At 39.3% G+C, this 27,662-nt stretch overlaps 1 protein-coding gene across 1 annotated transcript in view; it reads left to right on the forward strand.

Moving 5' to 3' along the window:
* The window catches only part of PI15 (peptidase inhibitor 15), a 105,589-nt gene that overhangs the window by 49,160 nt on the left and 28,767 nt on the right, over nt 1-27,662 (forward strand). Inside the window, exons 1-2 of the mRNA XM_081951731.1 lie at nt 12,218-12,476; nt 13,952-14,260. Of these exons, the coding sequence (XP_081807857.1) occupies nt 14,009-14,260 (252 nt within the window). The 5' untranslated portion in view covers nt 12,218-12,476; nt 13,952-14,008. Of the gene's footprint in view, nt 12,477-13,951; nt 14,261-27,662 lie in introns of the transcript that reaches the window.

Genomic DNA, 27,662 nt, shown 5'->3' on the forward strand with positions numbered 1-27,662 from the left:
CAGCTGACTCTCTTCCTACTTCCTTGTATGTTAAGGTTAAGGTTTATTCAATTTATAGACCGTCCCCTCTCCCCGTAGGGACTCGGGGCGGTGGTACAAAAGGCAAGCAATCGGATTACATATACAGCAGTTATGCCCAGCTGACTTGTGAGCCTGCACGTATTCAAGAAGGCGCCAGTTTTGATCAATTATTCCAACAATAAACATTTGAATTCTGTTGGATACATATATTCGTAATTTAATAGCTTGTCCCATAACAGATTGAAAGAGAATATTGGATCTGATGAGAGAAAGAGTTGAAATACAAACTTCTATGGAATTGGTGGGTCTCATCATTTCTTCATATTGTTTTATGTACCTCAGTAGGCCAAATTTTCATGACTAAAATACTCCTTAAAAAGTTATTGTTCTTTAACAGACTATAATGACAGCCACCTTAACAAGTATTGACAACTTTTCCTCTACAATTGTTATCCCCACTTGATGGCCATTATAGCTACATGTTTTAAGAATCCTAGTTGGTAGACTTCATATTTAAAATTGGACTGATATTAGGTCTGCCAACTAAGGTCCTTAAAACTTTTTTTTGCAACTTAACTGGACTTTATCAACCAATGAAAGCATAAAATTGTGTACTTTTGTATAGACTGAAATATAGCTATAATAACATTCTTGGCAACTCTTTTATTTTCATTTAAAAATATATTTATATGATTGTTATCCTTGTATCACAGCCAAAGAATTGGGGCTAAGGATGAATGTTTTGCCTAGGGACATTAATGAAATTATCTTTAAGAGAATTGGTGACTCCCAAGTCATGATTCATATATAGTGTATGCATTGTATGAAGTCACAATTCATATATATGAAGGCTCTTCAGATGCTAATCTCTCAAGTGAAACTGGAACTGAAGCTGGCTTAAAAAAATCACTTTCTAGATTTCAATCCTCTCCTTTATTTTGACTATAGTAAAAATGTAGTAATAGTAATGGCTATAGTAATGGCCCAAGATTGTATCTAGAGCACCTTATATATTTCCCAAATAGTGAGTTTGCCTGCATTTTTCTGACTGGCTTGTACTTGCCAGTCAAAGCAATTGCTGCTTTTGTGTGTGAGTGTGTGCATATGTGTATATATATATATATATATACACACACACACACGCATACATACATACATACATTCATACATATGTCAAAGCACCTGGTATGCCCAAATATGGGAGGGAGCATACTGCTTCCCTTTTGCCTTTCAGCTCCATCCTAAGAACCTTCCAGGCAGAAAACCATTTTTGTGTTGCATTTGTGCTGATAAATAAATAAAGGGAGACTAGTATAGATCTATTTCAAGGTATTTAGCGCTCATCAGCTAGCCATACCCTTACTGGGATTCGAACCTGGTCTGTTTTTACATGTTAGGCAGTTGTATTAGCCTCTAACCCACCAGGTCTCCTCCCTTATCAGCTGAACTAAGGAAATGATTAAGTGTTATGTCAAAGCACCTGGTATGCCCAAATATGCGGGGGAGCATATTGGTTTCCTTTTTTATTTTTTGCAAAAACAGCCCAGGTTCGAATCCCAGTATGGCTAGCTGATGAGAGCTAAATCACTTGAAATAGATCTATACTAGCCTCCCTTTATTTATTTATCGCTGGTTTTGTTGTATTCGGGTCTTTTCCTGTGTAAGATTGAGATTATCTTGGCAACATTTCAGCAAGATCTCACTTGCCATCTTCAGGCTGTTGTTTTAGGCTTAAAATGCGAACGGAGCTGCCATCTTTCTGTAAATCTTGGTGGGAAGGGATGGGGCTGGCTTTGTTTCAGTAAGTGGAATGATTGGTTGTGTGGTTGTATCATGATTGGTAGATTGGTGCTGATTGGTGCTGGCTGTGTGTGCATTGTTGTTTTGTGTTGTAACGACCTGGGTGGTGGGTGGTGTTCGTTTGTTGACTAGGGTTGGTTTCCAGATGTTTGGTAGGCAGGAGGTATCATCATGTTTATTCATATTGTGGGGGTATTTCTCTATTTCGATGGCTTCCATAATTATTCTCTTATTGAGCTGTTCTGTTTTGGAGATTAACCTGGCTCCTTCAAAATTGATTTCATGTCCTGTATCTTTAAGGTGCTGGAAAAGGAGGACGTGTTTTCTTTTTTTCTTACTGTGTTCTTGTGTTCTGTGATGCATGCATTTATTCTCCTGTTTGTTTGTCCTATATATGTTGCCGGGCAGACTTTGCATGGTATTTCGTAGACTCCTTGGTTTTTTAGCTGGATTTTGTCTTTGGGGTTTCTTAAGATGTTGCCTATTTTTTGGTCAGTGGTGAAGGCTGTCTTGATATTGTGCTTATGGAGAATTTTGCTGATTTTATCTGTGGTGCCTTTGATGTAAGGGAGGAGGGCGATGCCATTGTCCTGTTCTGTGTCTTGGTTTTTTGGATTAGGTTGGTGATTGTTTTTCTTTGGAATCCGTTGGAGATTAATACATTTGTGAGTTTGTGTAATTCAGTTTTCAGGTGGTCTTTGTCGGCTAGGCGTTTGGTTCTGGAGATGAGGGTCTTGGCTACAGAGTTGATCTGTGCAGGGTGGTGATGGTATTGTGCATTTAAGTAGCGGTTGGTGTGTGTTTTTTTCTGGTAGATGGTGTGTCCTAGGGAGTCATTGGGTTTTTTGTAGATTAGGACATCCAGAAAGGGAAGTTGGTTGTTTGCTTCTATTTCCATGGTGAATTGTATTTTGGGGTGTAGGCTGTTGAGATGTGTGAGGAAGTTGTCTAGTTTTTCTTTCCCATGCTCGAAGTTTTAGGGGAAAATACTGTTTTGCATTGCTCAAAATATGCCTTCCTGTTGCAGATATACAGCTACAGACCTGTTCCAATAATATATTGGTTATTAAGTTTGCCTCATGTGTGAAAGGTTCCCAGTTTAAAAAATGCACCTTTTTTAATTGCTATTTTTCCCCTTGAGCTACCAACTTTCTTTCTTTGGTGTTGTTTTGACTGTTCACCAGTGGACCATTTCATCACTCTTGCTGTCATTTGAGATAGGGTTTGGTTCCAGCTGCCAAGCAGCCAAATAGATAACTGCTTCCAAGGACTTATCACAATATCTACCTGAGGCCAGATAAAAATTAAAGAAAACAAGCTGCAATATTTCAACGGTCTCCCTGAAGACTATTTTTTTAAAAAAAAGCCCAGTGGAAATGTGAATAGCTGGGGAAAATATTATTTGTAGTGTCTTCCTGGTTGTGAAAGACAAAAAAAGTTTTATTTTGAAGCTCTTTTGTGTGCGTATGTGTGCGCGCATATATGTGTATTTAATAAACCAAAGCAAATCACTATTTTGACAATGAGTAACCCACCATCATGAATAACAGGCTGTATTAATGCCCACAAGTAACCAGGTTACTGGTTTCTCTAGCAGTTTATATACATTTGCCTTCTTTGGGGAAGTTAGCGGTTCTATTGTTCAGTGAAGCCCCCAAAGGAAGGTCCATTCTCAGCAGAACATTTAGCTCAGTGGCCTAACATGAAAAAAGATGTGGTAGAGATAGAAAAGGTTTATAGTGGAGGGCAGCTAAGATGATGAAGGGGTGGATAAACTTCCCTTTTAAGAAAAGCTGTGACATTTAAGGTTTTTTAAAAAAAATCTAGAAAGAAAGAAACTGAGAAAAAAGGTGACTGAGATGTACAGAATTCTGCATGGAAAAAATGGACAATAAGAAGCTATTTTCCTTTCCCAAAATGCTAGAATCATAGATCAACCAATGAAGAGGAATTCTGGAAGGATCAGGGATATAAAGAAAATATTTTTTATGCAACATGTAATTCTTTGGCATTCACTACCATGAAATATGGTGCTGACAACCAGCTTGGATGACTTTAAAAAAGACAGTGGTAGGTTGCTAACCGGTTTCCTACTGGTTCACTCATGCTCATGCATGCGTGCAACACTTCTGCGCATGTGCAGAAGTGTCCAGGTGGGTGGGCGGAGCCTCCTGTTGCCGCCACTACTGGTTCGACCGAACCGGGAGTAACCCACCTCTGCACTGAAGGCCAGCTACTAGGAGACTAATGGTTTCCTTGTACATTTGGTTGGCTACTATGAGAACAGATTGCTGGACTAGATGGACAGGGATACAATCCAGCAGTGTATTGCTCCCTGCCACCACCCCCTTCAGCTCCAGAGTGATTAAGACATGGCCCTCAGGGCATGATAGGATTAGCCCTCTACTCATATCATCACATGGCACCTGGGAAGATTACATTGCCCAGCAAGGCTCAACCAAGCCTGGGACCCAGACAGGCTCCAAAGTTAGCTAAGAGCCCCGCCCCCTGGGAGTCTAACAGCCAATGGGATACATTTTTTGTACAGGAACAGGAAACTCTAAGACAGGGCCCAAGAGAGTGTATAAATATATCCCTCTCTCCACTCCATGTGCTTTTTTTGCCCAGGATCTCAAACCATGTGATCCTGTCTACCATTAAACCATGTTTCCAAGCAGTCTCCACATTTCCAGTGTCTTTCTTCCCGCTTGGAACTGAACCCAGATGGGCATTTCTTCCAACAGAGATCACTGACCAGGGAATAGATACGGTTATTTCTGGACGTAACAGTTTATTCAATCACTGGAAGCATTTCCCTAAAAATATGTGAAGTACAGCATAAATCTTTTTAGTTATTCTTCTATTAGCAAGTGAAAAATGCTAGTTTGAAAACAATGAAATATGTCAAGGCAGCAGGTGGCATTTATTGCAGGATGAGCTGGGTTTAGGATGATATTAATTTCTCTCCTCCCAAAAGGCATGGGGCTCATGCTTACACTACAATGCAGATTTCCCCATGGTTTTTTAAAGCAAACTTTTCTTTCTCTCCAGCTCTCCCTAATTCAAACCAAGTGCTAATGTGTTTAACAGAACTGTTAATATGTTTAATGGATCTGATTTCCACCCAGTTTTAAAGGTTTTTTTAACCTTTCACCAGTACAAAGAGACTATATTATTAACTTAACCCAGATTTCAATATCCAGCCAGTGTAAATAACCGCACCTCTTGCCCTGCTATTATGACATTTCTTTGTACATTTGGGCTTCCTGTGTGGTTCAGGAATGCAGTGCAGGGCTGTTCATAAGAAAGTTTTTATGCATACTACTAATTATATACAAATGGCCTGTATATAACATGTCTTCCAATTTCCTTCCCCCACTGTTTATGCAATCAATAGAAGGTCACGAAGGTGACTTACATAGTATGATCTTCATCCAATCATGGTGGAGACCGCTAGCTAGCTCTGCCTAGCCTACAATGTATAGATTAGCATTTCTCATCCTGTAATCCATACACCACAAGAGGGACTCTAGGTTTAGAGTTAATCTAGAGTATAACGGATGCAGTGGCTCAGTGGCTAGGATGCTGAGCTTGTTGATCAGAAAGATCGGCAGTTCGGTGGTTTGAATTCCTAGGATAACAGAGTGAGTTACTTGTCCCAGCTTCTGCTAACCCAGCAGTTCGAAAGCATGTAAAAATACAAGTAGAAAAAAATAGAAAACGCATTTGGTGGGAATGTAATAGTGTTCTGTTTGCCTTCGGCATGTAGTCATGCCTTCCACATGGCCACGGAGATGTCTTCAGACAGCCCTGGCTCTTTGGCTTTAAAACAGAGATGAGCAGTGCCCCTTAGAATCGGGAACAACTGGCACATATGTGCGAGGGGAACCTTTACCTTTACCTAGAGCAGAGATGGCGAACCTTTTTTGGCTCACCTGCCACAACGGGGGGGGGGGATGCAGGGGGGTTTTGTGCGGGCGTGCCGTACCCATAATGCAATGTGTGACCCCCCCACAGTGTGCATGCGCGCACAAAAGGCGCTCCCCCATTTTACATGCTTTTTTCGCCCTCCCCAGGCTCCAGAGGCTTTATAGGAGCCTGGGGAGGGCGAAAAGAGCCTCTCCCGCCCCCCCAGAGGCCCTCCGGAGGCTTCAGGGATCGTCCGGAGGCTTCCCTGAAGCCTTCAGAACGCTTAAAATGACCCTCTGTGCAAACCCGAAGTGACTTCCGGTTTGCTCGGAGGGTCATTTTGAGCGCTCCGAAGGCATCAGGGAAGCCTCTGGACGGTCTCTGAAGCCTTCAGAACGCTTAAAATGAGCCTCCGAACAAACTGGAAGTCATTTCCGGTTTGCTGGAAGGGTCGTTTTAAGCGCTCCGAAGGCTTCAGGGAAGCCTCCGGACGGTCCCTGAAGCCTCCAGAGGGCCTCTGGGGGGGGGGGGAGACTCTTTTCGCCCTCCCCAGGCTCCTATAAAGCCTCTGGAGCCTGGGAAGGGCGAAAAATGGCTTTTAAAAATGGTGAACTCAGCTGACCAGCGCACACATGCACGCTGGCCAGCTGCCAGGGCAGCGCCTCGCATGCCCTGACAAATCGCTCCACGTGCCGCCTGTGGCACGCGTGCCATAGGTTCACCATCACTGACCTAGAGTATAAGTCAGTGATGGCGAACCTATGGCATGCATGCCACAGGTGGCACGCAGAGCCGTTTGTCAGGGCATGCGAGGCGCTGCCCTGGCAGCTGGCCAGATTGCATGTGTGCGCTGGTCAGCTGAGTTCACCATTTTTAAAAGCCATTTTTCGCCCTTCCCTGGCTCCAGAGGCTTTATAGGAGCCTGGGGAGGGTGCAAAGAGCCTCCTCTGCCCCCCCCCCCGAGGCTTCATGAGCTTCCCTGACACCTTCGGAGCGCTCAAAACGACCCTCAGAGCAAACTGGAAGTTTATCTTAACTCTACATATCACTGATGTTTAAGTGCTCCCTTATAATTTACATGCAGACCAATCAATCATAACATGTTAATTCAGATCTCTCTTTGAGATATTACATCTTTGAAAATACTGGTGTTGTCAGTATCTCCCAGATCCCAAATCTGTTTGATATGCCATGTGATTAAAAACATTTTATTGAGAATGACCAGGTAGGTCAAATTTATGCAACAGCAACAGGCATTGCTGATTTCACTTTTATAAATCTTTCTCTCTGTCTTTGTTGAACATGCAACAAAGCATGAAAAACTTTCAAAATATTAATGGAAAACATTTAAATAGTTGTACGTGAGAAATACTCACAACAAGTAGGAGTTAATTGAAAAGTGTTAAGAACTTCTTGGTTCTTTACACATTTTTCCAATGTTTAAAGTTGTTTCAGTAATATTCTTGCAAGTTTATTTATGAATCTGATCAGGAAAGTAGTCTACGTTTTGCTTAAATATAATGCATTTAGTATTTTGAAGTAGCATGTTTTTCAGTGTGGGAGTTCTCATGAGGAAAGTGAATGTTTTATGTATGCAAGTTTTGTGGTTGTGCCACTGTGGGACTGTGGTTTTGGTGGTGATTACTAGTTCTCTTCATTGCCTAACATGCCTCTTTTACCACTTAAACAAGCAAGCTGATGTTGTGGTGAGGCCAGCAGCCAAAGGATAACGAGTCAAGTCATATCAATATACAGAAAGCAATTCTGTATATATTTTTTCTTACCATATCAAGCTATAATTAGTTAATACTTTGGAGAAAGGATACTTTGTCCAGGCTTATGATTCTAGTGGAAAAGAATATGAAAAGAAATAATCTTGCTAAGCAGCAATAAATTCTTAATGATAAAGAACATTTTTGTTCTTATTTTGTAAGTTAATTTACCTAATGTATTCTTAAAACTATTAAAATATATCAGAAATAAAATAATCTTAATAGCCTTTAAGATAGAAAAGGATGCTTACAACCATATATTAGACAATTAAATACAAAAAATATACTACATAGAAAATTGCTTTGCAAAAGCAAGTTGGAAAGAATATGCACAAAATATACATACTTGAAAAAAGTGGCCACAAAGTGTCATATTATGAAAATTTGTAATTAAAACGTTAGGTGAAAATATGGAATGGAATGAATGTAAAATTTAGAAAATGAAAAACTTAAAATCAGATTTGATGATTTTGCCTAACCCTATAACTTCTGTTACTGTACTATAATAATGAACCTTTTTTATTTTTAGCACAATATTTTTTTGTAGCGCAAAATCAAATATTTTTGTTACTTTTTAAATTTTCTTGATTAAATACTTCCTTTTAAAAGTCATGAATAGTAACACTGAAGCACTGAGCTTCCAGTGGGGCTTAATTGCGATCTAATCATCACGAGAGAAATGGAGATGGCACCATGGTGGAGATCAGTGCCCATTGGGTCAATGTTAGATCTCCACATAAAGGAAATATTGTGTAATAACATACTCAATATAACATAACAATAACAGAGAGCACTACCTGTAAGTAAATTGCAAGAAATGAAAATTTTGTGGTTCACTTGCAAGTTCTGTGGCTGGGAGATGTGAAATTCCATTGATGTTCTTAGCCATGATGAAGGCTTTATGGACAATAGCCCCAACCAAACCTAATTTCTTAGGCATACTTGGGATTATTTTACAGGTTGAGACAGAGTCTCCTTTGTTGCAGGTAGGATTCTCTTAGTAAGTTTAATTTTTTTTCTCCTAGAATGCAAAGTTAAAAGAGAATTTAAAGATTTAAGAATATTTGGCAAAAACTTTAACAAGATACGATTTGAGAAAGCCTGAACTGGACAGGTATTTTTAAAATATTATATTTTTTTCTACAAAATTACATTGGAATACCTGTAACTGACTTAGGCAGTTGACTTACACATTTCATGGAAAATATTTTTACTTATTACTAAACAACGCAGACAATTTGGTTTTACAAAACAAAAGAAACAGGTAACATGAGCAGACTGTGCTTCTGATTGAAACCATAGTAATGTGGATGTGATTACAGCATTAAAAGTGAAGGAAGATAAAAGAAGAAGCGGCTTCCCCTTTCTCTTTGTGATTTTCACTTTTGGACTGTAACATAATGGCTTTTTAAGACTGCTAATCTTGTTTGGTTCACATGTGTTTCCCAAGGTACGCCACAAGGGTGACCTAGCCAGAAAGAAAGATGGGTGGCTCTCCTGCAACCTCATCCAGGGCCCTCTCCCTCTTCTGAAGCCACCTTGCAAACAAGACATTGCAATCAAGAGGCTCCAGTGCCAGCAGGATTCTAACTGTCCCCAGGAAGTGATGGTTCATCTCCCACTGAAGTGGTACCTATTTATCTACTCCCATACAACATGCTTTCAAACTGCTAGGTGGGCAGAAGCTGAGGTAAATGGAAGGAGTTCACCCCACCAGGTAGTGTTAGGTCTTGAACCACTGGAGTAAAGACCATTTCCATTATTTTTAACCCACTGAGCCACTGTGCCTCTGAATATAATGGTGACTCAAAAGGCAGCACAGAAGGGGAGAAAAGTATTGTTAGAGTAGCCTGTGGAGAAGGCTACTCCAGATTTGATTTACTTCAGAAAATGTTAATTAACTTGACAGCAAATTGGCTAAGTCACTCGAGATTAAATTTACAGTTTTTGAAAAAAAAATAGGTGAAAGGTATATAGATTTAAAAGAGGAGATAAAAGAACTTAAAAAGATGAAAAACTAAGTAAAATAGACGTTTGAAGCTATAAAAAAATGATAAAGTGGGAATTTTGGAAGGTAAGAAATAAATTATAGCTAGAGAGTTGGATAATTTAAATAAAACAGGTTTAATGAAATATGTAAAAACTAAAAACAACAGACACATTGTCGTGATGTTTTATTGAATTAATCAGACTACAAAACAGCTTATTCCCAATTATTCTAAATAATATGCTATACCTTTATTATTTCTCAATCTATAGATTTCCAAAGGATTGTTGATTTCTTAACTATGATTGGTGAACTTTCAGTATTCTAAACCTTTAAAATGTCCTCCATGTCCATAGTAATGTTCAGCTATTTACATGGAATTTACTTATTCCATAATGAATTTATATCCATGTAAACTTAGTAACCATATTGATATCCAAGGCATCACTGAAACAGGAAAAGCTGCTATGCAACTGAGAATGTGGAGGTCATTTTACACAGGAAAGAAAAGTGTTTATTTTGCCATGGCTTCTACCAGCACTGAATCCAGTTCCAAGCTAAGTTTCTAGCAGAATACCTCTATGTTGAATACAATAACAGGATTTGCTAGTACTCACCTTTCTATTCCTCGTCTGCGCTCACTTTCTGATCTTTACCAGTTTATCTATTAGATTCCCTTTTTGTCTGCATTCTGTTTATTCCTCTTGAATTCTCACTAATCTTGTTTTAGTCTTTTTCTTTTGTGAAAGTATAAAGTGGTCATATTTTCCAAGCTTCATCAAAGTCCAGAAAAGCTGATAAAAAAGTATCTACAACCAAGTCTGCATTAGCTACATTCCAAGAAATTAGTAAACTAGAATACATTCTGATAAGATAGTTCATTTCATTTAGTCCCCATGTTTCCTTTCCCTAAACTACCTGTTCTTTACTTCACATAGTTTATTCCCTGCACTTTTGTCATGTTCTTGTCAAGTATTCATTAAAAGAAATTGCTTTTCTAAATTAAAAAAGATAACATTATTAAACCTTTGGAAGTAATGCTTTGAGTGACATTTTAAAAGAACCCTTTAACATATTTGTGAACACAAAAACTTAGATCTTCTATCCAAATTGCTAGCAGGCCATTAAAAAATATTATTGCCTCTGTGATTAGGTGAGTGGTCTCTTCAGCATCTGTAGAAAAAATAATATTTCTCTAATGTTATAGTATATAGCTTCTTTTCATAGATAATATGGTAGGTTTTTTATGTGTATAACATTTAGTAAGGAACTCAAACTGAACAACATGGAGAAACTAAAGCAACATTACAGATTAAGTGTAGCTTTTAAAAATTTGAATTGGATACAAGTTACAGCAGTTACATCATTATAACAGAATAGTATAGTATCAATACAATTTGGTACATAAGATTTTTAAGTTATAACCCCTTAAAACTTTATTAATATGCCCATTTTTTCATCAAAATACATGAACCTTGTTGGGAACAGAAGCTATTGCAGCATTACATCCATACTTTAGTTATTGTACTGGTTGCTACCAGTATTAGTTTTCCTATCCCAATTCAAAGTGCTGATTTAAGTCTATAAAGAACCTCAAAATATGAGTTAAATTTGGGACCATCTCATCCCACTCTTCTCATCTTATGAACTCATCAAGAGAAGAGACACTTAAGGATGCCACCTTCAGAGAGTTGAGGAAACCTGGACCTGATGGCACATCTTCTCCATGGCGGTCCCAACATTTTGGAAATATTTTGCCTTCAGAGATTAACCTGGCCCTTCACCATAGCGCTTCCACAAGGCACTTAAAATTATACATTTAAGTTGTTGAATTTTTAGTAAAGATGTAAATGATTGGGTTTGCAATTTCAACTTGTTAATTTGTGTAATAATACTGGCAGTATTGTTGTTTGTGTGTTCTGTTTTTCATGGGATTCTGTTGCATTCTGTTACGCAAAGGGCAATGTATAAAAATTTAATAAATGATTCAGTGATGTGAGTCAGACTTATTAATCATTATTTTTCACCATCCAACCAAACGATATTGTATTTGCTACAGGAACATTGTACCCAGGAAAATATAACACTGTCATTTTAATAAATTATATGTTATACATTAAAGTAGACTTTAACAAATTCTGTTACTATGTCATAGTATTTAAATGAGACAGGGAGAATTAATTACATTTTTATCTTGAATATTTTACGGTAAAGATAAATAATGTAACGGAATCCTGTCTTATCTTGAAGATAATTAGATGTCTTACTGTATTCTCAGTCTAACCCAACCGGAATGGATTATTTTGAGTATAAGATGGGCGAGATGAATACATAATTAATACATAATCAACACACCAGCAAGCAACACAATCCACCAAGTGCAACGTGGCCCTGACTCCATTTCTTCGCAATAACATTTCGCTTGAAACCTCCTCAGACTCTCCTCCTTCCTTCCAGCCTGAATAATTTCACATTGACCTGTTCCTGAGAAGAGCCCGAGTGACACCGGACCAGCCTCTCACCGAAGACCCTGCCGTGAGGGAGGCAGGGGGAGCGGCGGATGATGTTGGTGGGTGGCTAGGGAATCCTGTTGCCCACAAACCTTTCCCCGCCTGGGATACTGGGGAGGAGTGAAGAGCCCGGGCGCGTCACGGTGGGTGTGCGCGCCTTGGAGCTTGGGATAAAGGGCTGGCAGCGAGAAGCGCTCCACTCCCTGACAGCCGGCTACCCCCTTAGAGGCGCGAAGCTCGCCCGTGCTGTCGAGGGAGAAGGAAGACTAAGAGACATCGCTGTGAACTGTCCCTTGGCACCAACTTGGGCACCAACTTGGGAGCGCACAAGTTGGCAACAGGCGCCTATGCGCTCCTAGTAGAGCCTGAGGTAGCCCATCGTTTTCTGCCACTTTGCTGCAAACTTTCAACGACGCCCCGCGCGACTTTCAAAGCTGCATAGATCCACCGCGACCCGCTCTCAGAAAGAGGCCCGAGGTAAGAACCTTCCTTCTTGGCTCTTTGCTGCAAAACGTGCGCGTGCGCACACTGGCCAGGGTCCCAATTGCCAGCGCGGTTCCTTTTCTGCCGGCTCTTTGCATCCCTGTGAAAGAAAGCAGTCCTTTGAACCGAGGGGGCGAAACTCTGCCCTGTGCATTTTTAAAGCTTTCTCTCCCACCCGGTGGCCTCCCTGAAGTTCGGCGTCGTTCCCAGAAACAGGAAAGAAGAGTCATTGTCCCACTGCCTTGGGGGCTCGTTGGCAAGAGCGAACAAGAGAATAAAAGAGAATTGGGGGTATTGAAGAACTTTGATCCTTCTATCAAAGTTGTTGAAACCTACGGATTTTTAAAAGTATTTTGCAGTTTCTTGTAATAGCGATGTGATTATGCAAGGCAGGGGAAAATATATCATTCAAAGGTACAGAAGACCTTTTATTTTTCATTGGTTTGTATCATTGTGCCCACTTTCCATTTATTAATGAAATGCTTGTAAGTTCCATTGATTTCTGAGAGAATTGTACCTTCCTTATTGCAGGTATGCGGAACAATTCAGATTATTTTTCTACTACAGTTATTAGAAGGAACTCTAACTGATCATTTTTTGGGTGGGTTGGTGGGAGGGGTTGCTTACTTGCTTTGTCAAATACCTTGAATATGAATTGTGACTAAAGGTTTGGAAATGCTCATGAATGTTGTTATACAAAAAAAGATTAGTTCTAAAAATAGAATGCCTTTGTTCAAACTTACATAAAGTTCAGATCAGTGTTAAATACTTTGATGCCTTAACTGAAACTAGCATTAAGAGCAGTGCTTCCCAAACTTTTTTCCTTATTACCCAAAGCCTCTTATCAAAACATCCTCTTTATCCAAAGTAGATAAAAATTTTAAACCAATTTAAATGTCCCTGAGAAATGGGTTCATGTATCATTAATCAAAGAAAAACCACTTTCCCCCAAATTTGGGATAATTAACCCAGATTTGGAAACCATTGAATTAGAGAGTTCATTGCAAGTTTAAATGTCTACTGAATGACTGAAAGGTAGAAATATAACCTGTAATGTTTTGTAAATAAATGTGTTTCGCTTGCAATATAAAATGATTATTTTTACAAAAATATTTTTCTGCAGATCTCCTTAGATGAGCTATTTTCTTTTTCTATGTTTTAAATTCATAGTTCTTTTTAAGTTACAAAAACTTTTTCAGAAGAGATTTTGAAAGTCAGTAGAATTGTAAGTTAATTATATGCTGTTTTTTTCTTTTTAAGTAGTTTCATAGGAAATACTAGCTTTCAAATAGAGCCACAGTTATGCGTTTAAATAGTCCAACATAATGCTTGTGAATGGAAATGAAGATAAGTTGCCATTCAGAATCAATGCAAATATGGTCTCTTTCCTCTTTAGCTATGACACTGAAACAGCTCCGCTTTCAGTGCTGTAAAATAGCTTGACTCTCTTTTGCCATTTCAACCAACAGACCTGAAAGAAGCTTTTGGTTTGGAATTAACCCAGAAGAGTTTTGACATCATTCATCATGAAAAATGAAGAATGGTTTAGAGTAACTGCTTTGCTAGTCATAGCTCAAGCAGTTTCTACTATGGTGCTTCCCAATGCAACAGTATTTGAGGACATGCTGGAAAAATACATGGATAAAGATGGTGAATGGTGGATTGCAAAGCAAAGAGGAAAAAGAGCTATCACTGACAATGATATGCAAAGTATCTTGGAGATTCATAATAAATTACGGGGTCAAGTTTATCCGCAAGCTTCCAATATGGAATACATGGTAAGGGTCTTTTGTTCTTCATCTTCAGAAATTGTGTGAAGGGAATGGGCATGGAGAAGAACAAAATGACAGAATGGTTCCTACCTTTGAACAACATAGAAATGTTACCTACTTGACATTGTAGATGCTTTACAGCATTTTCTATTTAACTTTCATGAAGTTATAATAACAAAATAGAAGTTGCTTTTCTTATCCATTTGATGGTTTCTTCCAGAACTGTTAAAAGGTTTTCTCAAATTCACATTTTTAAAGTTATACTAGACAATAGGCTCATCCTTTCAGAGATATTTACTTATTTAAATGAATAGGCAGAATGGCTATGGGTGGGCAAAAAAAGCAGTGGGACTAGGAGTGATTTCTATCTTCCTGTTGGCTTCCCCATTCATTTTAATTTTGGGAAGCTGGCAGGGAGGGTGGGAAATTATGATCACATGACTATGGCTTACTGTGGTGCGCTGCAATGGCTAAATATTTGTGCAACTAAGAGAACTTAGTGGTGAGGAAAAAGACAGTTGATAAGTAGACTGACCAAGCAAAGGAGACAACTAGTATATGTGGACAACAAGGAAGGAGAGGGGGGAGAAAAAGGGTGAAAAGGAATGAAAGAAATGAGTGGGAAAGAGAGACTGTTAGCATTTGTGACGTAATAAAAACTTTGAGTAAAGGATAAAAAGGAAGAAATATTGAATGAAAAGAATAAATGAAAGTGTGTTTCTAAAAGAAAGGGGAACGGATGTAGGATATTGAATAGGTTTGATCTTACAGAGTGAAATTGATGAATATATTCATGGAAATGAGAGTGAAATATGCATGGAAGTTAAACTATATCCCAGAAAAAAGGTTGTTATTTAGATGGTAGTGTAGGAAGCAGTAGGAATGTGCATGTTGGTGATAAGGTTGTATACATTTATTCATTCATGCATTACTCTATGCACAAAACATTTCCCAGGTCCAAACATTGTTATGTTCCTGTATTGACTCAAAATTATGCTTGGTTTGGGAAGATTAGTGGCTGAGCTGGTAGGAAGGAGCAAAATAGAAAGAGGAACACCAACTTTAATTTTTGAGCCATAATTTCTTTAAGAGTCATGGTGACTCAGTGGTTAGAATGCAGTATTCAGCTCACTGCAAGGAGTTCGATTCTGACCTGATCAAGGTTGACTCAACCTGCCATCCTTCTGAAGTCAGTAAAATGAGGACCCAGATTGTTGAGGGCAATGTGCTTACTCTGTAAACCACTTAGAGATGGCTATAAACCACTATGAATCGGTACATAAATCTATTATTGATATTGCTATTCAATATATGAAACAAAATGTATTTACTGTGTATACCTATAAGTTGGTTATAAAATTGCATTTTACACTCTAGTGCAGGGGTGTCAAACTCAAGGCCCATGGGCTGGATCCGGCCCACCGGCCCAACCTGGAAACAATGAAGGAACGGCCCACGATGCCTCTGCCAGCGAAAATGGAGATTAGGAGGGCCACCCGCAGCCCTTCCTATCTCTGTTTTTGCTGACAGAACGTTGCAGGAGGCAATTGCAGCTGAAAATGGTGCTTGGGAACCCCATTTTCGGTGGCGGAGTGCTTTGGCCACCACTGGTGCCTCTGACATAAGTGATGTTGAGCTGGCCATGCCCACCCTAGTCCCCGAGGTCATACACAACTCTGATGCAGCCCTCAATGAAATTGAGTCTGATTAGTGATAACAAATGGGTGAATCACAGATTTTGGAAAAAATGGTTTAAGGAAAATATTCTGAAGGAAAAATAGTTCTGTTAGATGACATCATCAGTGTCAGGGGAAAAAACACCCTGTTAGAGACCGATGGACCGTGGCTGATTCCCTTCTGCATATCTTTTGAGATATTTAGAAAAGAAATACTCTTTAAGAAAATATTCTAATTAATAAACAACTTTAATAATAAAATAATAAAAGTAGATGAAAACAGAAAATAACTAATTGGTTACATTTTGATAATGAAAGCTACGTTAGCCAAAGTTGGCTGCCGAACAAAGAAGAAAGGAATTTTGGAATGTGTAACGCGTGCGCAATAAATCACTTTCAGATAAGAACCCTTTTTTGTTTTATGACCTGCGCAATAAAGCTTTCTTAGTTTAACTCTTGAGTGTCAGTTTAGGCAGTTCAGGCCTAGCAAACCTTTTAACATCGTGACACCCCTTCTTTTGCTAGTCTGGGCTGACGTCATCAAATCATCAATTAAGGCACATCTTCTTTCGCAGATACTCGTGTTGATTTGCGGCAAGTGGTTTGTTAAGCATGTCTGCGATCTGATCATGTGTAGAAACATATTGCAATTTAACAAAACCTTGCTTAACTAATTGCTTTGTGTTTTGATAACGAATGTCAATGTGTCTGGACCTAGAACCTGTAAAATGTGACTCAGAAATATAAACAACAGATACATTATCTTCCATCACGGTGATTGGTCGAATCGGACGTGTCCAGATATCTGTGATCAAAGCATCAAACCACGTTAGAGAATTACAAGCATCTGAAACACAAGCATATTCAGCTTCAGTAGATGAACATGAAACAAAACTCTGTTTTCTCACTTGCCAGTAAACAGGACAACCATTTAGGAACATCATGTAACCAGAAGTGCTTTTGCGTGACTTCTTGTCGCTCGCCCAGTCGGAATCGGCAAAACAAATCAGCTTTGGTTGATCAGTGTGTGTTGGTTCTAGCAATAACTTCATGTGCTTAGTGTGTTTTAGGTATTTCAACAACTTCTTAATGCATGACCAATGAAATTGTGTTGCCTTACCTACGTGTCGTGATAAAAGATTAACACTAAGTGCGATGTCAGGTCTGGTCCAACTACTAATGTATAATAGTGAACCAATGACTGAACGATAAAGTGTTTGATCCTCGAACTCAGGACTTGGTTCATGTGTTAAGTTGTGAAAATCTGTTTGCATGGGTGTCTTTGTTGTGCTAGCATCTTTCATGTTGCAATGATGTAGAATGTGGTCAATTTTCTCTTCTTGTGAAAGACTAAACCCCTTCTGTGTCTTTTCAATTTGAACACCTAAATAAGTGCTAATGTGTCCTAAAGATTTTAGTGTGAAGTATCTCTGCAAACTTTTAGCAAAAATCTCACTCATTTTCTTATTTGGACCAATATAAACAATATCATCAACATAAACAAGAATTATCTCATATGCATTGTTAGATCTTTTTTTGAACACGCATTCATCAGTTTCGGACTTAATAAAGCCCATTGAATTTAATTTGTCAGTAAGACATAAATACCACATTAAACCTGACTGTTTCAGACCATAAAGACTTTTGTTCAGGAACCAGGTATCCCCTTCTTGCTTTCGGAATCCTGGAGGGCTTCTCACGTAGATCTCTTCATCTAGGTCTGCATGTAGATAAGCTGTGTCCACATCAAATTGAAAAACTTCTAAACCAAGAATAGTTGCAGTGGTTAAAGCAATTTTTACACTTTCAGTTCTGACTGTTGGTGAGTAAGTGTTTGTGTAGTCCTCAGGATAACGTTGAGCGAAACCCTGAGCTACAAGTCTGGCTTTGTATAAAGACTCACCATTTGGTTTCTTCTTGATTCTGTAGACCCATCGGGTGCCAATGACTTTCTTGTTTGCTGGAGGTTTTGCAGGTGTGAATACATTAAGTTTCTTTAAACTGTCCATTTCATCCTGCATTGCATCATACCACTTGTCTTGTTCTGAATCAGGAAGCTGTTTGATTTGTGTGAATGTCTCTGGAGGAAGAGTAACGTTGCAAATCAAAGGTACTGGTGATTTTGTCAGTTGCCATGAATAACGTTGTGGAGGGATTCCTTTTGTGGCCCTCTTGGAGCGTCTAGGAACAACAGACCAGTCTTCTTCTTCTTCTTCATCATCATCCTCGTCCTCACGTTCGTCGCTAGCATCAGCATCCGCGGCTTGAGAAGACGGAACATCAGGTTGTGAAGAACTGGTAGAAGGAACATCTGCCTGCGAATTGTCATCAGGCTGCGTGGCATCTGGAACACCATCTCTAGGAAAATAAACTTCAGGATCATTGGAATGAATCCTGGACCAGTCAATGTCTTCCTCAAAATTAGCAGATTGTGAAATGACAATCACATGTTTAGTATCAATGAATTTGTACCATTTTGAATTATCATCAATACCCATAAATCTCAGTCTCTTTGCTACTGCACCTCCCTTTCTTCTTTGACTTAAGGGAGTGTTCACCATAGCATATGAACCAAAAATGTGGAGGTTCTTGAGATCAGGCTTGTAGCCATACAGCATGTAGAAAGGAGTTTGATTGATTACACTGCTCCAAGTACGGTTGACAATGTAATTTGCATATTTGATTGCTTCACCCCAGTATGCGTTACTGAGATTGGCATCTTCTAGAAGACAACGCATCATGGTTTGTAGAACCCCTTGTCTTCTTTCTACGACTCCGTTATGAGCCGGTGTATATGGAGCAGATGTCTGATGAAGAATTCCATTCTTACGCATCCAGTCCTGGAAACGCTGAGACATGAATTCTGCACCACGGTCACTCTGGATTCTGGCGATGCGAACTTGGTATTGTGTAGAAACAAACGCTGCAAAGTCTTTAAAGATCTGAAAGGTCTCAGATTTCTCTCTCATAGGATATACAAATCCATATCTAGAATGATTATCTACAATTGTTAAAAAATACTTTCTGCCACCAAGTGTTGGTGGGAAAGGACCCACTATGTCAGTGTGTACCAAATCAAAAATGCGTGTTGACCGGCGTGTAGCGTGTTTGGGAATTGCAGCCGCCTTGGATTTAGCCTTTTTGCAAACCGCACAATCCAAAAACACCTTACACCCCTTTAGATCCAAACCTTTTGCGAACTCCGGCATCTTTCTAAGAACACGGAAACTGGCATGCCCCAATCTTCTGTGCCACTTGTGAATACACCTGGAATGCAAAGGTTTACCAGTTAGTGAATTCTCAACATTAACAGTTTCATGAGGACCCTCAGGCTTGCTTTGAGCAATCTGTTTCTGTTTTCTTTGTTTGTTGGCTTTAGGAGCCTTTGGCACAGTAACGCTTTCTCTCTCTGGGACAACTCTCTCTGGGTTTGCGTTGTGCCTTTTTGGAGTTTGCATACTTGCCTGTGCTTGCCCTTTAGGCTTTGGCTTTAAGTAATAAACACCACCAATCAGCATGGTTTCAGCAACAATATCACCATCTTTAACTAAGTAACTTGCTTTTTCGAGGTGGTGAACCTGGAACTTTAACTCTCTAGACAAGTGACTTTGACTAAGCAAATTACTGGTTGCTGAGGGTATGTAATAAACATCAGGGATGTGTGTATCGAGCTCTTCAATGTAAACAGTTCCTTTTCCCATAACCTTGCAAGTGTGGTTGGTGAAGGAATACAGTTCTCGATACTCGGGCTCTGGTTCGCCCATCTCTGTGAAAAGTTCCCTTCTGTGGGTAACGTGCACAGCTGCTCCACTATCTAAAGTCCACAAAAGACGTCTGTCGAACTTTGGATCAGGTTGTGGAACGTTGGTTATGGCCAGTGTTGCAAGCGGAGCTTGTGGATCACGCCTTGGACCACGACGACCTTGTCTTCTGCCTCTACCTCTGCCTCTGGAATCTGTTCCTCTGGGCTGGTACGTGGCGGGAGCTGGAACTCGTTGGGGACAATCCCGGGTGTCATGTCCCACACGGTTGCAGGTGTAGCATTTTGGCATCCTTGGAGCGTAGCCTCTTCCTCGGAAGGGACGTCTGGCTGGAGCCTTTGGTGCTGGAGGTCGTTGCAGATGTGGGGTAGCTAACCTGATAGCTTCGTCTTCCACTAAAAGTCTGCAAACGTGGTTAACTGTGCGTTGAGCAATAGGCACGTAGTTAATCTTTGCAACAGCATCTTTCCATTCATAATTCAATGAGTTAATGATGATGCTAATCATTTGGATATCATCGATTACATGGCCATTTTGTCTCAATTCACTTCTCATTCTTTTCAGTTTGGTCAAATGTCCACCAATTCGTTCACCGGGTTTCAACTTCGAACCATGGAACTCAGACATGAGCAAACATGAGGATTCAATTGAAACGGGCCTGTAGCAATCTTCCAAAATAGCCCATATTTCTTGGGCAGTTGCATCAGGTGGAAAGATACCTTGGATCTCAATTTCCATTGACATGAGTAAAGTCGTGATAGCTCTGTTTTCAAGGTTTCTTATTGCAGGTGTCCAGGGTTGACGGGGAGGATCAAAAACCATGGAATATGTGCCTTCTCTTCGAAGCAAGAGCGCAATTTCACTGACCCAGGCTTTATAATTCTCTCCTGACTCCTTTAATTTGGACTCACCAGTCAAGGGGGTGACTGTGAATACCTGCTGAGGAATAATTTGTTGCTCTGGTTGCAAAGCTGGTTGTTGAACCAGGGGATGCTGGGGTTGCATCATTGGCCTTTGCGTGGCAACATCAAATTGGCTTCCTCGAATTCGCCTTTGGCTTTGCCTTATTCCATCTAGGGAGAATTCCACACCGCCAGGAGGTGTTGAAGACTTAACCTTTGGAGACAAAGTTTTGGCTTCTAAAGGACTCATAGCTAATTCTTTAAACCTCATAATCTTTTGCTGTAATGATTTTTCTCCGCCAGCAGATGGCAGTGCAGCTTCACTTCTTGGCTGCCTCTCCTTTGTATACGTATGCGGGAGTTCAGTTGACTCAAAGGGACCACGTGACCTCGGTGACGTGTACATGTCTCTTTGTTCTAATTGACCAATGAACTCTGTGAGGTGTGTCTTAGGCTGTTGTTTTGAAGAAGACAAGATGGCGTCCTCAGACTTTTTGGGAGTGGGGGAGCTTCTTCTACTTCGCCTTATCTCTTCAAAACACACTCTCGCCTCCCTAACATATTTTTCTAAACGTTCTATTTGATATAGATAGCTTTGCATTTCTTGCTCACCATCTGGGGAGATGTTATAAAATCTGCTTTCTGCGTGGGAGGATTTTAACTCTGCCGGCAGTTGCCATTCATCAATCGTTTGATAATCTGCGAGGGTCTGGGAATGGAGTGGCTCTGGCAGAGTGGGAAGTTTTGGCTTGGCCCCCAAAAATTCATAATCTCCTGGAGATATTTTAGAAGGAGGAACCACTGACCTCGTTTCGTGGATGTCGCGTCCTGTAGCTCCTTCTCCCATATTTGGCTCGGCACCTGAAGGAATTTGTTGTTCCTGAAGCACGTTTTGATCTTGCTTCTCTGTGTCCGAGGGAGCCTCTTTGTCAGAGGAAGCTGATTCATCTGTGTTCGCCCCATCTTTCTTTTTCTTTCTCTTCTTCGACATTGCTAATTAGGCTTAGTCGGTTATCTTTAGATAGCATGAAGGGAAAATACAGCCATAAATTGTAGTCATCTCAGCTTGTATCATCAAAAGCCAAAACTCTGCTACCAAGGTGTCAACCAAACCTCTGCTACCAAGTTGTCAGGGGAAAAAACACCCTGTTAGAGACCGATGGACCGTGGCTGATTCCCTTCTGCATATCTTTTGAGATATTTAGAAAAGAAATACTCTTTAAGAAAATATTCTAATTAATAAACAACTTTAATAATAAAATAATAAAAGTAGATGAAAACAGAAAATAACTAATTGGTTACATTTTGATAATGAAAGCTACGTTAGCCAAAGTTGGCTGCCGAACAAAGAAGAAAGGAATTTTGGAATGTGTAACGCGTGCGCAATAAATCACTTTCAGATAAGAACCCTTTTTTGTTTTATGACCTGCGCAATAAAGCTTTCTTAGTTTAACTCTTGAGTGTCAGTTTAGGCAGTTCAGGCCTAGCAAACCTTTTAACATCGTGACAATCAGATAGGTTAGACTGAAATGAGAGAGTACATAAAAAATGATTGGGCCAGAAATTCTAGAATGAATAAGAATGGTGACAGTGGGTATTTATTAAAAATACTATTTGAGTTTAATACAAAATTTAACTCTATATCAGTGATGGCGAACCTATGGTACGCGTGCCACAGGTGGCACGCAGAGCCATTTGTGAGGGCACGCGAGGCGCTGCCCTGTCAGCTGGCCAGCGTGCATGCACACGCTGGCCAGCTGAGTTCACCTTTTTAAAAGCCATTGTTTGCCCTCGCCAGGCTCCAGAGGCTTTATAGGTGCCTGGGGAGGGTGAAAAAAGCCTCCCCCGCCCTTCCAGAGGGCCTCCGGAGGCTTCAGGGACCGTCCGGAGGCTTCCCTGATGCCTTCGGAGCGCTTAAAACCACCCTCCGAGCAACCCGGAGGTTATTTCCGGTTTGCTCGCAGGATCCTTTTGAGCACTCCGAAGGCTTCAGGGAAGCCTCCTGACAGTCCCTGAAGCCTCCGGAGGGCCTCCGGGAGGCGGGGGAGGCTCTTTTTTCCCTCCCCAGGCTCCTATAAAGCCTCTGGAGCCTGGGGAGGGCAAAAAAAGCATGTAAAAATGGGGGGGGGGGTCACACGTTGTGCACGCATGCGCACTGGGGGGTCGCGTGTTGCATTATGGGTGTGGTACACCCACACACGACCCCCCTGCGCTACCCCCACTTGTGGCACGCAAGCCAAAAAAGGTTTGCCATCGCTGCTCTATATACTGTAAATAATTTAATATAAATATAAAAGTGTGATTAATTTGCCAGCTTGCAATGAAACACCAAGAGAACAAAATTCAAAGAAAATGAGAGATTCTAAATAAAGGATAGTGTGATGTTCAAGGGCTTAAACAACCGCTTTGGAAATTAGTGAAGAGGGCTAAACAAGGAACCTCCAGCAGAGTCAATAGAGTTAAAATAAATGTGGTAAAATAAATGTGATATATAAGTAAGAAAAGGATTATTTCATAGTTATGTATGGGAAAGTTAATGATATGTTGAAAAGTGCAATTGATAAAAAGATAAAAAGAAGTCATAAATGCTGTGAGAATACTGAGAAATGGAAAGGCTGCATATGTTGATGGTATAAGTGAGAAATGTTGAAATCTAGATGCATTTGAGACTTAGTTAATATATGTTTGAAGATTGTGTTGGTTCTGATGATCAGAAAATAGTGGTGACACTGAAAGTGTGATTCAAAGATCATTAGTAGTCTGCAGATGCCTACAAGACATCCACTCTCCTCACATTTTTGGGTCAAAGCCAGTCGCTGACTCATCTGGTGGCTGTTCATTGCTGCACTGCTTTCTGCCTCCATAGAATGCCAAATTTAGAATTAATTTGTGACTGAAAACAGTCATTGATACACTAAAGTTACAATACAGATAGCTATGTGAGTACATTCAGAAATCATACAAGAGAGGATTGGTCAATAACAAGTACAATAGAAAGAACAATAACTGTGAAAGACACAATCAGATCAAGAGCAAAAGAGTATCTAAAAATAGGGGTCATTGAACTGAAGATCATTCATCCTTGATAGCTAAATAATTATATTCTGGAACAGGAAGTTTGTAATCAGAATTATTGTAATGACATGGTATTATAAGTTAAGTGATAAATAGATACTTAATTTTGGTTTAAAGTTTTAGGACAAAATTTAATTTTATAAAAGCACTTAAAATGGCAAAAATTGGAAGGCCAATGTAATAATATTGCTTGTCTTCACCCCAAATATGAACTTGCCTGCTTTAAAGATAAAAAAGGAGAAATATTTTGGGAGATAGTCTCTCAATTTTATGTATGTTTAGTTAGTCTATAATTGAATAAAATGTAAGATATTCTTTATACCAATGATAAAGTAGCAAGCAATAAAATAAAAACTACAGAGTTATTTTTAGGAAATGTATTGTGGAAGGAGTTTGGAAAAAGTCTAATTAAAATGAAATATTATTATGATAGTAAGCAATATTTGAAAAGTAAACGGCAGTTACCTAGTCAGTAGGTAAGTGCAATCCATAGATTTTTTTTCTTTAACAGCTTACTTTAAAATTAATGAATGTAGGAGAGTTTATTGTATATATGCTGATTTTTTAAAAAGTATGATAAAGTGAATAGGCTTTAATGATGGAATATTTTGTGCCATATAAAATTGAAGGTTGGTTGAGGAATGTAATAAGATGATATACAATAGAAATAAACCAGGTAGAAGAATTAATTATATGCTTAATCCTGGTTCAACATTGATTAGGGAAACTCAAGGCCCGAGGGCTGGATCTCGCCCACGGGGTGCTTAGAACTGGCCCGTGGAATCTGACTCTGGAAACAGTGAAGGACCGGCCTGTGGTGCCTCTGCCAGTGAAAATGAAGCTTGCATGTGGCCTTCCCAAGCACCATTTTTACTGACAGAGGCTGCAGGATATCGAGATGGCTATGCCCACCCTTGCCACACTCACCCCAGCCATGGCCATATGGTTCTCCAAGGTCAAACACAACCCTGATGTGGCCCTCAATGAAATCGAGTTTGACACCCTGGTTTAGAATATGTTGGCTGATGATGTATCTTTTGTATGCAGAATAGTTGTGATGTTGACTGAAAACACAAAATTGTTTGCAGAGAATTTTAGATAGACTGTTTCATTCAAGCAAAATGAATAAAAATGAAATGTATTAGCAACCAAAGTAGTTGTGTTTGGAAGAAAAAAAACAGACCGAATGCTTGCATGTTGTACATTTAAAAATCAGAGTAAGCAAATGAATTTGTGCTCTTTAGTGTGATGTTTACTAAAGATATAGAATTAGATGGAAAATGTACAAGCAAATGTTAGTAGAAAAGAACTGGGTCTTATGTGAACTATTGTGAGGAACAAAAGTGCATTAGAATAAACAAAAATGATTGTGTATAAGTCTTATTCTGCTCACTTGATCAAAAGGAAAGTGAATATTGAGCATGTGAGGAGAAAAATAAAAGTAGGTTGAATGTAGTGGGATTGTGTACTTGAAAAGTATCTAAATAAAAAGGCAGAAGTTCAAAAATGAAGAGAATATGAATGAAGTAGCATAGTACACAAAGTAAATATAGGATTATGAGTGGATATTTTGAAAGAAAGCAGAATGGATCATAATATATGCAGGAACAATAAATGGGTTGAGAAGAAGTTGCTGATAAAAATTCATGTTTGGAATTGATGAGATCCTCAAAAAATATATATGAGAAATTTAAAGAATTTAAAGAACTCTCTCTAAAGAGTGTAATCTTGACAGAAATAGACATTTTTGCAAGAATAGAAAACAGTTACAGTAAATGGCACATCAGTAAACTAGAGATACATTTTCTTTTCTTATGTCATTTGCCTTCAGGATTTGCACCTGTCAGGAACACAGTAACTATAAGTTGCACATGACCCCTTATTACATATACAGCTGAACAGACTCCTATCTCACATATTCCTTTTCTACCTTACACAATGTTGGTTTCTTCTCCAAATGGAAAAGAATATCCACATAGAGAAAATGAAATTAGAATTGAGGAGGAATGACTGCAGTTGACACAATTATTGAAACAAGAGTTTTATTTATAGTATCATAACTCAGATAAGATAGAAATATTGTTTATCAATAGAGTTGGAAATAAGCTATAGATTTCAGTCCAGGTGATTTCTGTTCAGAAGCAGAGGTGGCATATCCTTCACTTAGACAAAATGTGTTGGACTGGCCTTGTTTCCTTCTTAGAATGAATTTGAAACTTTTGCTTCATTTCATAATTGGATACTAGCTACTTTGACACAGCTATTAAGAGATATATATGTCAACCATGTTTAATTATCATGAACTGAAGATACACACAGACACAAACACATACACACACATCTACATACTTATACACACATATATTAAAACATCAGAATGTAAGTTTATTTACCTAAATTAATGAACAGGAAGAAGCGATCTAAACTGAAAAAAGCAGCAATGACTTTCACCCTACATTGGTTTAAGAGGGTGTGGTGGCCTAGCAGTTAAGATGCTGGGCTTGTGGACCAGAAGCTTGGCAGTTGGAGACCTGACTTCCAATCATTTGTTTAGTGGCCATTTGAACTTTCAACAGCACTGAAAAAAGTGTTCCATCACTGGAGGCTTTTAATAAGAGACTGTACAGCCACTTCTCTGGAATGGCATAGAGTCTCCTGCTTGAGTGGGGGTTGGACTAGAAGACCTCTAATGTCAGACTTTCAAGCCATCTTTTACCTTTTGGACTTCAGGCCTGCCACATTTTCTACTGTGAGAAAATGGGAGGGGGGATTATACAAAGTGTGGGTGATATGTAACCATAACATTCTTTCTCAGAAAGTCAAGGTCATCTTGTCCTGCAGCTGCGATGAGGTGACTGGGAGGATCTCCTGTTTTGGATGGTACCTGATTGGATCATGTGATAGACATGTGGGTGCTGGGCGGGACGTGCACTTTCTTTTGGGTGGGGAAAACCTGGAAACTTTCAGATTCGGGTTATCCCAGATGTGCCAATATGACATCTCTAATAAAATGGAACTTTGAGGAAACTCAAGCCTCGGAGTCTTCTTTTGTTAGGGGTGTTACTTGGAACCCTGACATCTAAGCTCTCTTCCAACTCTGTTATTCTGTTATTCTATTGTGTTAGGTGACTTACAACTGTATTTCACATTTATGACTGTTGCAGAATTCCCATGGTCACGTGATCAAAATGCAGATGCTTGGCAACTGCTTTATATTTATGTTAGATGCAGTGTCCCGGGGTGATATGATCACCTGTCAAGCAAAGTCAATAGAGAAGCCATATTTATTTAATAACCATGTTACTAACTTGACAACTGCAGTGATTCACTTAAACTTTGGTAAGAAAGGTCATAAATGGGACAAAATTCTCTTAACTGTCTGGGCTCAATTGCAATTTTAAATTGAAGATTCCTGTAATAATAGCCAGGCTAAGGTTTTCGTTCAGGAAGTCCTTAAATACAATTAAAGTAAATGAAAACCTTTTATCAGAAACAATAGTACTGGGAAATCCAGAGTAGTCAATAGCCAAGTAGTACTAGAATACCATGATTTCTAACTGGATATTTTTTTAGTTCGCTAAGATTATTTTAATCCACTTTGGGAAGGAATTTACTACAATCAGTATGAGTATTAACTGTAGCATTTTGGTAGCTTCCCAAGTGTTAGGATTAGGCACATGCCTTACAAATGAATACTGTAGGCACTTCTGTTCACCAGTGTAGCTGCTTTATTTTTAGAAGCAGGCAATCTATTACTTCACATTTTTTCTTCAAAAAGTTATGTAGTCAAACCTTTGACAAAAGCAAAACCCAGTGCACAACTCCTATTATACGAAGTAAGATGACAGTTTTTGAATTCTTGAACCAGGATCCTATTTTAGTTGTCATGAAATTGCTAGTCATAAATGATCACGCAGGCATTAACATCACTATCTTTATTGTTTCTTTTTTATATTAAAAAAAAGCCCTTATAAAATTAATGAAAACTTCAAAA

This window comes from Natrix helvetica (assembly GCF_964273705.1).
Source record: "Natrix helvetica genome assembly, chromosome: 4".
NCBI lineage: Eukaryota > Metazoa > Chordata > Lepidosauria > Squamata > Natricidae > Natrix > Natrix helvetica.